The sequence below is a fragment of the Neopsephotus bourkii genome, unplaced genomic scaffold, assembly GCF_033783945.1.
Source record: "Neopsephotus bourkii isolate Nb327-2 ecotype Australia unplaced genomic scaffold, CSIRO-AGI_Nbou_v1 NB_804, whole genome shotgun sequence".
In the NCBI taxonomy this organism is placed as follows: Eukaryota; Metazoa; Chordata; class Aves; order Psittaciformes; family Psittacidae; genus Neopsephotus; species Neopsephotus bourkii.
The window spans coordinates 1,212,050-1,228,274 of NW_026901300.1; the positions used below are offsets into that span (position 1 = coordinate 1,212,050).

General features: G+C 51.1%; 1 protein-coding gene across 5 annotated transcripts in view; it reads right to left on the reverse strand.

The window, feature by feature from the left end:
- The window catches only part of GTF2IRD1 (GTF2I repeat domain containing 1), a 63,394-nt gene that overhangs the window by 16,293 nt on the left and 30,876 nt on the right, over positions 1-16,225 (reverse strand). For 3 of the 5 annotated variants that reach the window (XM_061355464.1, XM_061355463.1, XM_061355461.1), the window contains exons 6-17: positions 15,076-15,368; positions 14,582-14,671; positions 13,594-13,677; positions 12,289-12,472; positions 11,018-11,043; positions 8,486-8,606; positions 5,512-5,549; positions 4,428-4,508; positions 2,630-2,719; positions 2,037-2,096; positions 1,521-1,586; positions 724-907 (exon numbers count right to left, since the gene is read on the reverse strand). In XM_061355464.1, coding sequence (XP_061211448.1) covers positions 724-907; positions 1,521-1,586; positions 2,037-2,096; positions 2,630-2,719; positions 4,428-4,508; positions 5,512-5,549; positions 8,486-8,606; positions 11,018-11,043; positions 12,289-12,472; positions 13,594-13,677; positions 14,582-14,671; positions 15,076-15,368 — 1,317 coding nt within the window. The remainder of the gene's footprint in view (positions 1-723; positions 908-1,520; positions 1,587-2,036; positions 2,097-2,629; positions 2,720-4,427; positions 4,509-5,511; positions 5,550-8,485; positions 8,607-11,017; positions 11,044-12,288; positions 12,473-13,593; positions 13,678-14,581; positions 14,672-15,075; positions 15,369-16,225) is intronic. The other 2 variants (XM_061355465.1, XM_061355462.1) reach the window with 1 other exon arrangement.

Here is a 16,225-nt window from a genome sequence, read left to right on the forward strand (position 1 = left end):
ACTGGGTCTGGGATGGGAGAAACTCCAAAGAGTGGTTGGGATGGCCTGGATGCTGCTGGTCTGACACCACAAAACCTCCAAGCTCTCAATGTTCATCGTCTGTTTCAGGCACCCACCACACAGGTTGTGCTAGCTCTCTCCTCTGCAAGGGAGCCGGAGTCAGCATTTGGGTGAGAAACCCCCCAGAACACCTAAAAACATTTTTAAATCCATCTCTGCTGGATCTGCTCCCTCTCTGAGGGCAATGCCATTGTGTTAGGTTGGTCTTGGCTTCTCAGAGTCTTCCCCCATCTCCTATGACACCCTCTGCTCCCCAGCACAAGGACAGCATCCTCCCTGATGACCACAGCATCCCATGTGCATCTTTGGACCTCAGCTGGAGCCATTTCCTATAGGAAAACCCTCTGGGACTCCCAGTGCCTCTTCTTGCCCCGTACCTAGGCTCTTTGAAGGTTAAAAGCTCTGGTTCCTTCACCTACCCTGGATGTTTCCTGCTGCTGTGGCCAAACCTTTGCAAAAGTGGGTTAAAACCCCAAAAGACACCAAGGGAGAGATGACAACACCACCACTGCCTCTCAGGGATGGTCCAGCAAGGCAACAACCCTAATCAAGTAAATTTATTGAAGGTGACAAAGTGATGGATGCTCCCCAGGACACTGCACAGCAGCAGGAGCTCCAAGCAGGAACATCCTCTCCATGGGATGGCCACTCCACCTGCCTTACCTTTTAATGACAAACTGGATGTTGTTGCTCGCTTGCAGGATCTTCTTGAGCTTCGCAATCCCAAAGCAGTTGGGGCGCCGCAGCAAGATGCCCTCTGGCAAGCCCACGACAAACAGGTCCTCAGGGTACATGAGGAACTTGGAGTAGGGAACTTTGACCGGCTCTGATATTCCTATGGCTTTCGCTGCATGGGCATAGAATGTCGTTAGTTTGCTGGACCTCCACATTGAGTCAAAGCAGCAGTGACATGTTGCGTGAGTGGGAAGGTTGAACTGGTTTCTACGGAGTTTGTTGTTACTCTGTGGCTGGTGGAGATGTCCCTGACGCTGGTGGACACGAGGTGAAGGATAAAGCCAGGCAGCCACCTGAAGCTGGCTTTAGAATTTGCTGTATTGACACAGCCTGCCTTTTGGTGGCACAAATAAGGGTGGCTTTCTATAAAGCCTGCAAGCACCTTTCCACAAGGCAATGGGACCCCACATCCAGACCTCATGGATGTCCCTCTGCTAGATGAAGGAAAGGAATGTGCCTGGGGGCTGAACGCCACAGCAGCAATTCCTGGCCTACAGCCAGTGAAAAGGCATCAAAGAAATCAAGGGGGAAGAGTTGCAGTAACAAGGCCCAGGGAGATTTCAAATGCATTTGTAAGCCCAGCAGATAGCAAATGAACAAATTGGATTGCACCTTTACTCAGCTGCTGGTTTGGAAATGGCAGGTGACATTTCTGAGCAATTAGGAGCTCCCCACGGCCGAGGCCGGTGCTCAGCATGATGTGTGTGTGTTAACGACCATCTTACCATATCTTGTGTTGAACAAAATCTCAACTTGTTTCCTCAAATGACTTAAAACATCTCCTATACAATCTGAAATAGAGAAAGAAGACAAAAGAAAAGGAGAGAAATGCTCTGAAAAAGCAGCTTCCTCTGGGGCAAGCAATGCACAGCACAGGTGAACAGCCCCTGAGCTCTGTCAGAGCCGGCTGTGCACTCTTCAGGCCTCCCAAATCAGTGCCAATCGCTGGCAGCTGCCTCTAAGCTCATCCCTGGGCAAGGGAAGGCAGCATTGCTCCTGCCACAGTGGTGTGATAACAGCAAGGAGGCAAACAAATAGGGGGAATAGTAAACCTGGGCAAGAGTGGGGAGGACTGAGCCCAGGAACATGGCAGCGCCCTTCTGCGCTGAGCCTTTTGGAGGTGGAATGCTTTGCTGATGGTGTAGGAAACCCACAAAACCCAACCCAAATTACTTCCGTGTTTATCCATCCTTCCAAAACTTGCTATGATGGGCAATGCTCAGGGTTCAACGTTCACTCACCTGATCCCTCCATCTGCTTTTCTTCATGTCGGGACTCCTCGTTGGGCCCCTTTTCTGTCCCTAATGAGGAAGAGGAGGGTTAGAGACAGCAAAACCAGACCAGCCATGAGTAGGAGTTCTCCAGGTCCCCTCCAGTCACCCAACTGCCCCTTCTGCTCCCTAAGCTCTGAGCATTCCCCCCAGGACAGGCTCAGGGTGGTAGCATCATGCCAGGAGCTGCATAAGCAGGATAAACCCATCGCCTACATCCTAGAGGTATGCTTGCCCTTCAGTGTGGGCTTCCTGGGAGAGATCCAGCACCCAGCAGGAGCAAAGGCAAGCACAGCGCTGGCACCATTCCCCCAGGCAAATCCCAGTCATGAGCTGGGGTTTGCAGCATGCTGGGGATGGAGAGGGCCTGGGATGGAGTGGTGGTGCCAGAAAAGCCACCAGGTTGTCTATTGGAGCTCCCACCTGGGCTGATTGAGGCCATGACAGTGGAAGTGGGTCCATCTGCATCACCTTGGTTCATAAATGGTTTTACTCATTTTGGACACATGCACAACCTCTCATGTCCCCATGCACTGGATCTCCTACATCTTCATTTCTGGTACCTGCCACTGTTTCTAGGATGTAGCTGGGCTCCTCCGAGGGCACGTGCGTGGGCACTGGGTCGTGCATCTCATCCGAGCCAGGCGATCGGTCTGCAGACAAAACCCCATGGGCAGCTTTTATTTGGGGGAAAACCATCCCCACAACAGGGTTCAGAGGGTCTGGGCCCATCAGCAAGGGCTGAGCGAAGAGCCCCCTGCTCCCAGGAGCCCCACACACTATGGCTGCACATCAGGAGCAGTTTCGGGGTGGCATTTGCCTTCTTCCTCTCTGGGACCAACCGGAGCTTGTCCCTGAAACACACCCAACCTCTCAGCCCAAAGGAGGAAAAATCTCTTCCTAACCTCTATGGAAGGTGAAGAGCAAAAATAGTTCAAAACTATTTACTTGGCTTAATTCCATCAAGACACTCAATTTTGGCTTAAAAAGTTAATGCTGTTTGACTTGGCTACTCCACTGGGGAAAACCATTCCACTAATGCTGCCCTCCTCCACAAAACCATACCTCCTTGGGTTTCCCTTACATAATCTGCATGCCCTCTTCACTTAAACCCACCTCCCCTAATGCTGGGCTCTCCAACACCCTCAAAGAGCTCTCCAAATTCAGCTTTAAATAAACCTCCAGCTAGTTTAAATACTTCAATCAGGTCACTTCTTAATCATCACCTCACAGGATAAATAATCCAAATTTCATCAATTTCTCCCTGTAGGTGAGCACCTCTTTTCTATTAATCCTCCTCCCTGCCCTCAGCTGTACTCCCTCTGATTGAACTCCATCTTCAAACAAGGTAAGAGAAGGTAGACTCTGGACTTGAAACATGGTCTACCCAGCACCAAAGTGGTAACACCTCCTCCTCCTCACACAGCCCGCCAGCTCACCACGTATTAGCTTTCTTCTCTTCCATTAGCTGCCAAGCTGAAAATTAAAATGTTTGATCTACCACTATACTTTGTTCCTTCTCTTTCCGCTATATTAACTGCAGGTTAAGTCCATTCTGCAATAAACCTGGACTGACTCCCAAATATCACTGCAGTAAGGGGACTGTGAGAGTCTGGCTGCAACAGAGATCGCACCGGTGCGGCGGGGCTGGGCGTCACTGCTGACCCCAGCATCACTTGCCCTTGGGCACACCGGGAGTCCTGTGGCTGCCCTCATTCTGGTGAGATTATTAATTAATGTTTGTAAAGCACACTGCAAATGCAAACTGCTAACTAGCCACTCATTAAACTCTGAGGATCATCCTACCATTTGCTCTGCTGTCCAGGTCAGGTAAGTGGAAAATGACTCCCAGCTGCCTCTCAAGCACCCCACTGCTCATCTCCATCACCACTGACCTCTCTAGGGGTACTCATCAGTGCTGCCAATTCTAACATGTTTTCAGCACGTCTTTAAGACTAAACTTGTTCTTACGACCTCTTCCCAACCAGGCTGTTTTTCTAACTTAAGGACCTCATCAAAAACATCCCGCGCTCGATACCTGGGATCCTCCAAGCCCGTGCGTGAAGGAAAGCAGCAAACCAGGCTCACTTTCTCCAGGGGAAAGGCAAGATAGAAAAGCAATGAAGGAGAGAGAAACAACAAAGAACCCTAAAACATCCTCCACTGCCCCCAGGAAACCACCTCATTCCCAATACACCCCTAAAAATAACTTTCAGTGAAGGAGGATTACATGGGCATGGGGGGACCTTCTGTGCTGGGAGATACCCTGCAAACACCTCTTCTCAAAGCAAAATGCTGAGACAATGTGGTAGCCCTGCCTGCACAGAGGCCACTGCACACAGCCGGTATCCCAGAACCTACCTGGCACTGTGATCTGGATGATGTCCAGCTCATCCGGCTCGATTTTGATCTGCCTGATCCCACCCAGCTCTCCTGAGGTACCTACCAGGGAAAGGCAATGGAAGGCAATCACCAACAGGAACCAGCAATATGCCACGTCTGCCCACCAGTGCGGGCAGGGAACCACGACCAGCTGCCACTGCAGTGCTAGCAGCAACAAGGCTTTGGGTAAGTAGCCCAGTGGCATCAAGCTAATGGCAAGGAGGTACCCACAGGACACCCATGGGAATGGTCTCTGTTGGTGCCCTCAAACCAGCTGCCAGCCCTCATTATGTGCTCATTTCTTGGCTTTCTTCACTTAAAATGAACTGGGTCACCAAGAAGCTTTCATGGGGATGCAGGAGGAGCCATTTCCAGTGAGCACTCCAGGCATATTTAATGCTCCCAAATTTTTGCCTGGGACATGCCCATTGGCAAACCTATGCTCCGGGAGGGCTGACTGCAGCCACATCCCATCGGACATGACCAGCTGAACCCTAGCAGAATTCAGCATGGTTTGAAACCAGCTGCCCCAGAAGGATGCTACATGTGGTGCTCAGCCCAGCTGCCTCTTATCTCCAGATCAGTCTCCCCAGTTGGGGTAGGACTGATCCACCACAAGAGGCTGAGTCACAGCTTGCAGCTTGGGCAGGCAGGATAAGGAGGCTCCATGTGGCATTTCAATGCTTGGACCAAGCACCTAAACCTGGGGAAAAGCATTTCCTTCTCACTTGCAGGGCTCAGAACACTGACACCGCTGACTTCTCGTGACCCGATTGTGGTGGCTTTCAGGGAGAAGGGAACACAGAGACTGAAGACTTCCCTTAGCTTTGCATTCAGTAACATGCTCAAGTCTCATTATTTCACTTCTGGGACTCAGCTGAAGGGTCACAGGGTAAGAGCCTTCATCTCTGCATCTATCAAATGGGAATAAAGTCCTTATAGAACTATGCCATGGGGCAAACAGGTAACTGGTGCTGCACATCCAAATTACTTTTCAGGCAGCTTTCTCTTTGCCCTCTCCCCCACACCACTCTTTTGCAAGAGAAAATGAATTATTCCTCACCTGGTTCACAGCTTTCAGTCACAGTGCACTTCTCGGACCTGGGAGGGAAAGGCAGACAAAAGAAGTGGTCATGGAGCAGCCAAAGAGAGAGCTTCAAACCCAGTGGTGAGCATAGGACTGGTCCTGGCAGCAGGGAGAAACACTGCAGCCCCTGTGATGCCAGGCAAGGGCTGTGGAGGGTTCCCTAGGGGCACTGCACCCATGGTCCCAGCAGTGGCACAGCATCTGCGGCTGCAAGGCCACAGCCTGCATGTTTCTCTGCAAATAAGCCCTGCTCCCAAACCCTTCCTGGTGCTGCACCACTGCTGGTCGCAGCCCTGCCTCTAGACACTGATGGATGTAACTGCAGCAGAGAGTTCCTGAAAGCAAGAGGGGTTTTAAGCCCGAAACCTGGTTGACTCCAGCCCTTTGCAGCAGAGAGGAGTGCGTAAAGCATCATTACAATGTGGTTACTCATGGAGCTAAAGCAAATAGGGAGGAAGGAAAAAAGTCAATTGATTTGGTAAATATTTATTCTGCTCAAAGCTTTTCTCCCCTGAAAACTGGGCACTATCCCAAACTCATGCCTGCAGTTAACTTCGCATGCCTAGGAATTTACACAAGGTGTTCAGCATCCAAATGAGATTACTTTGCATTCTCAGGACACATTTGCTGTCTGTCTCCCTCTTAAACAAGAACAACCATGGCTCTTTGGCACTAAGGAACAGCACTGGAAAAACACACTCCTCCATGACGCTGGTCCTTTGGGGGGAAGGAAAACCCTTCTGAGCCAGCGCCACATCCCTGCTGGCTCAGGGGAGACGTTCAAAAGCACTTCTCTCACCTAAATCCACTCAGCAGCGTCAGCAGAACAAACTAGAGGCAACACAAAGGGAGCCAGGAGTGCTCTTGTAATGCTCTTCTAAATGTGGTATGGGTAAAAAGGATCTCTGGTCTAGGAAGTACCGTGTATATTACCTGGGAGCCTTGGGAAGGGTTTTAAACACTCCTACGTCAGGTCGGAGTCAACCTTTCACTAGGGAAACTTGGGAGGAATTTCCCTGGGGAGTGTGTTACCCCTCTGGCCCTGAACTGGACTCTGACCTGGGTGGACCACTGCTACGGAAATGCCCTGCTCCTGCCAGGGAACAGAGGTTTCTCATTTGCAGGAAGAACAAAGTGGTATTTGAATAGCCAGCTCTGTTTTCCTGCAGGTAGGTGTTATCAATGCATTGGGAGAGTTGAGTTCACCCCTGTGGCAGACAAAGGAAGCTGTGCAAAACCCTTGATTCATGATTCCCTTTGTAATCAGACGTGCACATGAACCTCAGGGTCCATGGCCCAAGTCAATGTGCACATACAGAGTAAATCAGAAACAAAGCATCTATACACACAACTAGGGTAAATTCTAAAGGGACTCTTCAGGTTGTGCCAGGGTTACACCAGTGGAAATGGTTAGCCCAGCCCAGCACATCCACATCACAGCACTACCATGGGGAGGAAAACCCAAGCCACCCCTAGAAACACTGGTTTTCCCCTACAGGGTTTTCTACAGTGGTTTTACTGCTCCATGCAACCTGTACCTGGCCCAGGGCTGGAGTGCAGCAGGTGAGATGGGGACAGTGCAGCATCAGTGAGGGCTGTATGGGAATCACAAGCCGCTGGTCACCCTTGGAGCTCTGCAGTGGCTCCCACCCCACCAGCACACTCCCAGCTTGTTATCTACCTATTGCTTTGCAGAAACCAGCTCAGCATCCCTAATATCCCATCCTATCACCTTCTTGTTTCCAGTCACACCAATTCAACTGCACAGTGGGATCTTCTGTTGCAAAAATTAAAAGTGTCCTAATTGCAAATGTTAACAAATGAAGGGGAAAACGAGGAGCCTCAGGCCAGACTTCAGCCCTGTAGTGTGCTTAGAGGCCAGTGGTATCTGAAGCATCACTGTTTCCACTGGTACCCAGTGTGCAGGGGATGCTCTGCTGCTCCCTGAGTCTAAATGCCTCCAGACATGGAGCGATTCAGCAAGGTGCAGAGAGCAAAAAAGTGGCTGAAGGATGGTTTTGTGGCTAAGCTTTAGCTGAGATTCTGGAGATTTGGGTTTAACTCCCTGTCACACCAGGGAAGCACCTCAGGCTGGGACCCAGTCCAGCCAAGTTCCCATTGCAGACATCTCCAGATGAGCCTTTCATCCGGTCCCTTTATTATTAGGAAGAGAAACAGGCACGGGTAGAGTGTGATTCCTCCAACCCATTTTAAATGGTTGGAAGGGGCTGAATCATACAGTGCATTGAGTTTGCAGCTGATGAAAGGGGCTGGAGTCACTCAGCCAGCCCTGGTCTCTCAGGGACACCAAGGGTAGCCACCCCCAGCCTGCCTCTGTGCTACAAGGCCCTGCTTCTCAGCACAGCGTTTGGGGGTGCTGAACACTTACCATTTCAACCCATGTGTGATACTAATACAGAGAGCAAAACATCAGCCACAGAGACCTGGCCCAGGCAAGCCAACCCAGTCACCCAGGCACTGGCACAGGGTGCCCAGAGAAGCTGTGGCTGCCCCATACCTGGCAGTGTTCAAGGTCAGGTTGGACACAGGGGCTTGGAGCAACCTGCTCTAGTGGAAGGGGTCCCTGCCCAAGGCAGGGGTTTGGGACTGGATGAGCTTTAAGGTCCCTTCCATCCCAACCCTATGGTTCTATGAATATCAATGATTCCAAGTTTGTCTTGCAAAAGGCCAGGGATGCTCGACCTCCTCCTGTGCTGGCCAGCTGTGGCTACCACCACAGCGGGGTTTTAAAGAGACAGGAAAGCAAATCCCCTTTTAGCCACCCACCTTCCCACAATGCAAGCTCCCTAACTGCAGCTTACTGAATTGCACCCATCACACCCTCCCCAACCACTGCACAAAGCAATAACCTGATGTGCGCATCAATGACCCCAAAACAACCCTTTGGGGGATGTCACTCTGTGGCGGCTGGGGACGGAGCATCTCTTACCTGCTGTTGGCCTGGGAGGTCCCCGCCAGGTCCAGCACAGCCCCACGGTGTGGCTCGGGGGAGATCTCCCCGGGGGGGCTGGAGGGCTCCAGCTTGGTTGGATCTTTGGTAAATTTGCTTCCTGGTGCCGGGTGTGGGTTGGAAGGAAAAGCAAGAACCAGAATTAGCAACCAGAGATGCAAACGATGCAGCTTTCCCACCTCCGCTTGTTTCCCCCTCCCAAGCACAGAGCTGAGGTCAGGGTGGGGACAGGTTTTCCTCTGCTTGCAAACAGAAGGGTGCAGCTTTCACTGGGTTTACCCATTATAATAATAGTAAAATGCTTGTTTAAACCTCTGCATATGTCAGGGCATGCTGGGAAGCCCTGCTAGGGATGGAGCATCTCTGGAAAGGGCTGGCTGCCAGGATAGGATGCTGAGAGTTTGGGAAGCCCAGGCAGGGCTGAGGGCCATGGACCAGTGGTGAAGGAGCAAGCCCCGAAGTGGGGAGAGCCCTGTCCCAAGGGAGGGGAAGTGCAGTACTGGCAGGAACTCGGCAAAGCCCAGAGCAGTGGTGACACAAGCAGCCTTGTTCTATACCCCCAACCCACATGCAGTGGGAGAAATCCCTGCTGGAGCGACATGGAGAGGGACAAAAGCATGCTGTCACCATGAAAAACACCCCCTCTCCCTTCCCTGCTCCTCAGCAGCCTGAAAGGAGCTGAAACGAAGCCTCAGCAATGACCTTGGAGATGAAAAGAGTGATCTGAAGGCAGGGTAGGAAATAAAATCGGGCAGGGAAGGTGAGCAAAGAGCTGAAGGATTAGTGCTGGAGGAAACAGGGAATGAAATTACACCACGGGGCTGCAGAAACCACATAGGTGTCTTGTTAAATAGCTGCTGCCAAAGGCCCTTCACTGGTCTCAAAGCACCATCGTGATATCCCCACCCTCCTAGAAAACATCCCATCCATGGGAACATGAAGCCTTTTTCCTTTCAGCTCCAGCCTGCAAGGAAGGGCAGGGCTCTGGCAATGGGAGCAGCACCAATATAGAGCCTTAAAGACACTATTTATCTACCAGAAGTCCAAAAGGCTCCTTTTAATTTGTGCTTTCTATGGACCAAATCTTGCTCTTGCAGCAGCAAAGCCTGCCTGAAGCTGCTACCCAGGGGAGTAGCAAAAATAGGTTTCCTAGCAGTGGTGGGTATTTTAATTAAAGGGTGAGCAAAACTGTACAGGGAAGCTTTGGGATACTTTGCAGTTGGCAACTTAAAATACAGCTCTGCTCAGAAACACAGTGTCTTTGCAGAAATGGCACCTCCTGACTCAGCAGATGCTTTTTTCTCCCCCCTGCACAGTCAGATGTGCTGACACGAATCACAAAAACACAGGTTTAATGTGTTTTGCTTCTGGTAGCCCTGCAGGGACCATGCAGGGGAGGGGGAACCAGCACCCATCCCAGTCCTGCTGGGTTTGCTTCCTCATCTCCTCGTTTCCACCTGCACCTCCCTGCCATGTAACCCCCAAGCTTGCAGCACAGATGTATGCGATGCCTGTCCATGGATACCATGCAACCATGACGGATTTACAAGGAAAACACAAGCATCCCAAAACACAGTTCAGCACTTCATCCCTTGGGGGAGAGCTTAAAGAAATCCTTTTCTTGAGAAAAAGAGTCATTAATGGGAATGGAGACACAAAGAAATCCCCCCTATGGAGGCATGATGCTGGAGGTCCCCTTTGGGTGGCTCTGGGGCATCATCCCCAAGGAGCATCTTTGGGTTTGGGGCAGCCATGGGGCCACAGAGGTTAATCTGGCTGGTGGAGATATTTGAGGAGGTGTCTGGAAGGCTGCCAATGTGTGGGGTTGGTGGCTTGGGGGAAAAACCCCAAACAGCCACCCAAAACACGTCTTTACTTGCCAGCCAAGCCCAGGCAATCTGGGAGCAGGGCTGGGAGGTGACAAACTCAGGTACAGTGCCGTGTTCCAGACAGGTATCAAGGTGCTGGGATGGGGGCATCAGTTCATGTCTCTTTGTTTGCCAAGAAGCAGTTGGCCTGGCTTCTCCAGCACAAACCAAAAGGAGTAAAAACACAGGGCAAAGAAAGCCAAAGAAACTCCCTCCCTGGGGTTTTGTCACTGGATTTGTGTCATTTCTCTGTTAAAAACAGTCAGCGGCTGGATGATGTTAGCCCTTCCCAGCCAAAAACCAGAATGATTTACCAGTGAGCAGTGATTTTAGCTTCTCCTGCAAGCACAGAAACATGCTGCATGCTGCTTGTAGCTGCAGCTCCGCCTGGCACAGGGAGCCAGGGAATCCTTGCCTTAACCCTCAAAACACTACTTAAGGGGTGCACTGTGCGTGCACTGACCCCAGGCAAAGGCAATCTCAGCACGCCTGGGTGTAGGGCACAAACAAGGCTTCTCCTCATCGAGTGTAATTGCATGTGTCCTGCACTTTTGATGCTCAGAGATGACATTATTTCAACTCTGCTTCTCTGGATAATCTTTCAATTTGGTGGGCAATAAATCAAAGGATGTGGAGGACATACCTGTAAAAATTCTCTCGTCAAACATCCTAGGAAGAAAGAGGGAAAAAGGGATTAGAAATAGGTGCTTCTCATGGCTGAAATTTAGGTTTTATTAATGAACAACATTAAACCAAGTCAAAATTGTAATTTTATTCATTCTCTAAAAAAAGGGAACGAATTTTTCAGCTAAAAAAAGCCTTATAGCTTGTCGTGCAACCAAGCAATCTTGCAGCGTATGCTTCTCAACTAAAACACCTTTAAATCTGCTTCTAAGTCATTCTCTTAATTTAATTATTAAATGCAGCGCTATAGGTTGGCTTTACCAAAAGAGACAGTAGGACTGAAGTAGCTGTTGCTGGACCTTCACGTCAGGACACAGACCATTGACTGGCTGTCACCCATCTCCTGAATAACCTATTTTAGTGTCACACACAGCTTTGCTCATGGGTGCAAAGTGTCTCAGGGCCACATCCTGGTGCCTGATCCAGTCTGGCACAGCCCAAGGGCTGCGGGACAAAGTGGCTCCTCCAGCAGCTGGCCTCAGGAAAGCTAATTCCTTGTAGGATGCCTGAGTCCTGTTGATGTCAGTATTTCAGCCCTCGTGTGAGCCTTAGCTGGGGTTTGTCTGCACCACGGTTTCACACCTCTAGCAGGAGAATAACACAAGTGCTGTACAGGCAGGGACTGAATTAATATGTTATAAAGCAGATTTCCTCACAGAGAAGCAAAGAGGGGTTGCACAGCACAGTGGTAACCAGGAGAGCATCCATTCCTCCTACTCCAATGCAAATGCAGACACTAAGACACAACACCCTGCTTGTAGGCAACACATCCTCATCATCATACACACAGGATGCCCATAAGTGGTCACCACAAAACATGGTGGAGGAGAATCCCTGTGCCTTGTGAGTATGGATGTTCCTCCTCCCACCCAGAGGCACCACTCCCATCCTCCAAATGCCACTGTGCCATGATCAGAGGTCCCATTACCACCTGAAATGCTGGGGTAGCACTGGGAACGTCTGTATGGACTTACAACAGGGTGATGGGGCTCGGCGGGTGGCTGTAGTATGGCCAGCCCTGCCTCATCCTCACAAACAAGGAGAGAGGGATGGAAAACAGAAGTTTCTGGGAAAAAAAAAAAAGAGCTGAACAACTCTAGCTCTTTCCCATAAAAAGAGGGTAAAATGAGTTTTGGGTGTCAAAACCAACCCTGTGACGATGGAGAGAACGGCTTAAACCCCTGACCCCCTCGAGGCCATGCACTCTCCCCTGCCTTCCTCGCCACCCACCTTTTGATGACAAAATGGATGTTGTGCCTCTCCTCCAGTATCCGCTTCAGTTTGGGGACGCCGTAGGTGCAAGGTCTTTTGAAGGGTATTTTGTCCGGGATACCAATGATCTCCACTGCCTCGGGGTCACAGGCGATCTTCCGGTATGGGACGGGGACCATGTGGTCTAACCCCAAGGCTTCGGCTGAAAGGGGAACCCATGGTTTGCACTTAAACACGCACTTTTCCTTCTACAGATGATAAAATGGAGGTATAAAGGCTTGAACTCCAGCAGGGTGAGTGCCTCCTGCCCTCTTCTTTGCTTGTCTCAGAAGGGGAGCCCCAGGAGCAGTTCACAGAATGAATCATAGAATGGTTTGTGCTGGAAGGAACCTCAAAGCTCACGTAGTTCTAACCCCTACCTCGGGCAGGGACACCTTCCAGTAGACCAGGTTGCTCAAAGCCCCATCCAGCCTGGCCTTGGATGAGGCAACGGGGAGACAATGGAGACAGAGATGGGACAATATGGAGACACCACAGCAGCAAATGGTGTCCTCCAAAACCTCCAAATGCACCCAGTGTTGTACAAACCAGGGCTGCGGTGGCCCATGGCCCACTCCAACCTCCCTGTGACTGCAGCAGGTTCCTGAGCTCACAAGTTGCATAGCACATATGCAGATTGTAAGTTACAGAGCTCATCTATAACCCACAAGGTGCACAGCACACGCACAGGTTTTAAGTTATAAGGCTCATCTATAACCTACCAATATCTCATGAATTACACAGCCTGATGGGGATAGTACAGGCAACAAACTCAGCCCATCAACCCATTCCCAAGCGATTTTCCAAGCTTACAGCTGCCCAAACCCCCAGGAACTAACCCAAAAGCACTGCCCACGGCAGGGAGAGCACCATCGACACCGGTAAGCCATGCAGGTGGGAAAAAAGCAGCTGCAATCACGATAACCTTCTTTTTTCCCTGCCATGGGAGTTGGAAACGGCTGCATCCCACTGCTGCCTCTTGCCTGCAAGCACCGGTGGTGCCCGGGTGCTCTGATCTGGCCTTCCACACTTCAAACCAGGGCTGCTTTACAGCCCCGCTATAAATTCCTTGACAGTGGGGGGGGGGCTCCAAATGGAAATATTGACATAACCTTCATCAGACACCCAGAGCCTGGGAGCTGCTGAGCTAAATGTGTTGGGAAGAGAAGGGAGCTCTAGCATATGGCTTCTGCTGCTGTGTTAGGGAACAAAAATGATTGCTATATAATGATATGCAAACCACAAGCACTGCAGATGCATAATGGGATATTAACTCCTACTCACCATATCTGCTGTTAAACAGAATTTGCACGCACTCCCTAAGGGTGTTGATATCTTCAGTTTCTTTTATAAAACTGTCCCACTTATCTATCAAAACAAAATACAAGAAATAAGGAACTTCCATATGGTTTGTACACAGCAGATGCACTTTTCTCTCGCAAAGCACTGGGAAGCAGGAACAAGACTCTGCTGCTCCAAAAAATAATGCTTTTCCTCTTCCTGAGTGGATTTTGCCAGGCTGGCAGAGAAGGTCTGGGCTTCCCCAGCCCCAGGCAACCTCCCCTGCAGCCATGCATGTGCAAAGCAGATTCCTAAGGAATGACCCCATAAAACTTCTTAACCCTGAAATGAAAGACTCTCTGGGACAGAGCAAACTCAGCCTGAAATGCACCTTTCAAAGGCACGGCCATTTCACAGAGCTTTTCTCACCTCTTACTCTTTCCCAGCTTCCCCACCCATGCTTTTTCTTCTTTTTGATAGAGGCAGGCAAGGGTTTTGATGTAAAAATGTCAACATTTTTAGGCTGCATTTCCCTTTGGTGGGGTGGAGGTGGGGGAATGGTACAGTCTGCTCCCCACTGCTGATCCCACTGGGCACTGCTGCAGAATCACACTGGGGTTGGTGGGTTTCAGTTCTTTCGAACTAACTCCAAGCCTTCAGTGGGTATTTGCTGTTTGCAGCTCGGGCTCAGTGGCCTCACCCAAAGCTGTGCCCCAGCTCCCTGTGCATGAAGCAGGGATGGGATTTCCCAGCCAGCCAGCAGTGCTTGAGGACCAAGCACTGTGAAGATGGCAGGGATGGAGCCAAGCAAGGAAGAAGGTCTTGGCTGCGATGCTGAGATGTTGCAGCAAGTAAAGGGAAAAGATCCCCCACAGCAGCATTTCCAGCACTGCCAGATCCCTGCAGAGCATGGGGAAAAACTGGGACAGGGTGAACACTATCCCTAAGAGGTGGCTGCTGATCACCTCCAACATCAGAGTGGCACACGGACCTGTCTTATCGTGGACGATGGAGAAGAGGATGCGCTTGGATGAATGCACGTTCTGGATGAGGGGACCTCCAGAGACCGACGATTTCTGTCCTGGACAAGAGGTGAGACAAGGAGAAAGGGCTGATGAGACCCCGACCTATGCTTTAGGCACCCAAACAACACCCCGCATGCTGTCCCCCACTGGTGATGCTGACTTGACCCTTCTGGCTTTCCTCCATGCCCCCTGCCTTGTGACAACCCGGTGGGGTCATGGACAGATTTAACCCCCACCTTGATCATTTCCCCCTCCAGCCTCATGGCACAGCACCCGGCATTCCAGGGCAAGAATGGAGGTGCATCCCATTGGCACTGTACAGGCACTGAGGGAAGGGCTGGGATCCGCTCATCTCCATACGGGCCAAAGCTTTGCCACCGACTGTCATCCGAGGACCACCAAAACACCCTGTCAGCGCCGGGGGGGTGCCCTCGTCTGAGAGCAAACTCCAGGCTATTACCACAGCAGTCGCTGTACTCCTGTGAGGAAGGCACCTTCAGCTCTCCCGCAGGCCTGGGCAGCAGCGCCTCGCCGGCCACGCTCGGCCCGGATGACACCTCTTGCTTTAGGTCTACGGCCATCGGGGTGGGCAGCGAGACGCCGTACAGTAAGTTGGTGACGGTGACAGTGTCCTGGCTGCAGGATTTGGCCATGGGGCCGTTGGCACCAGTGTCTCGTCCACCCTTGGGGGTGAGGGAGGTACAACTCAACTCGACGCTGGGGTTTGGGTCTCGGCTGGGCTCATCCACTGGCCTGAGGGGATGGAAGGGAGAAAAGGAGGGAAAAAATAGGTTCCTTTGGGTTCATGGCACTGATAAGCATGGACAAGCAAGGGTGTAGAGAGGGAAGGACAAAGCCAGGTTGAGCAACATGGTCTAGTGTAAGGTGTCCCGTCCCACGGCTGGGGGTTGGAACTGGATGATCTTAAGGACCTTTCCAACCCAAACCATTCTGATAAGGAGGGTGGAACACGCTGCACTGCCAAGCTCTGTTTTAGAAATTACAGCCATCATTCAATCTCTTGAGCTTCTGCAGGCATCTGGACCTTTTTTGTCTTCTTTAAATGGAGCAGGTTGGTCTTATGGTTCAAAGCGTTTATATTACCTATGGCAAAGCTGCCTAGCCCCACAGCCCAGGGAGCTTAAGGAGTAAAATGATTTATGTGATCATGACTACTTGACTCGATTGCCTGTCCCAGCCCCCAGGACCCAGGGCATGTTCAAGGGGACCTCGGTCACCCCAGGGATGAGCACTGGATTGAGGAAGCTCGCATGCTTCACATGAGACAGGCGGCCGTGAGCTCACAGACGGCTCGGATTCTGTGTCCTACTTTTAGCTGTCTCAGCCTCATTTTCCACAAGTGCCGACTCTTCAGAGAAGGTATTTGGTAGCGCTCAGCATTTCTCTGAACGGATCCAAGGTGCTGCCAGCCAGGCAAATGCAGGGGGAAAGCACCCCAAAACTGATGAGTCCCTTGTGAAAACATGGCCAAAATGGGGAGATGGCCCCACTGTGGTCCCCTGCCTCCTTCCTTGTCTGGTGTTAAAAAACCCATTTCAGCCTGAGAAGAAGCTTGCAGCATTTACACTGGAAACCCCTCTGGAGACAGA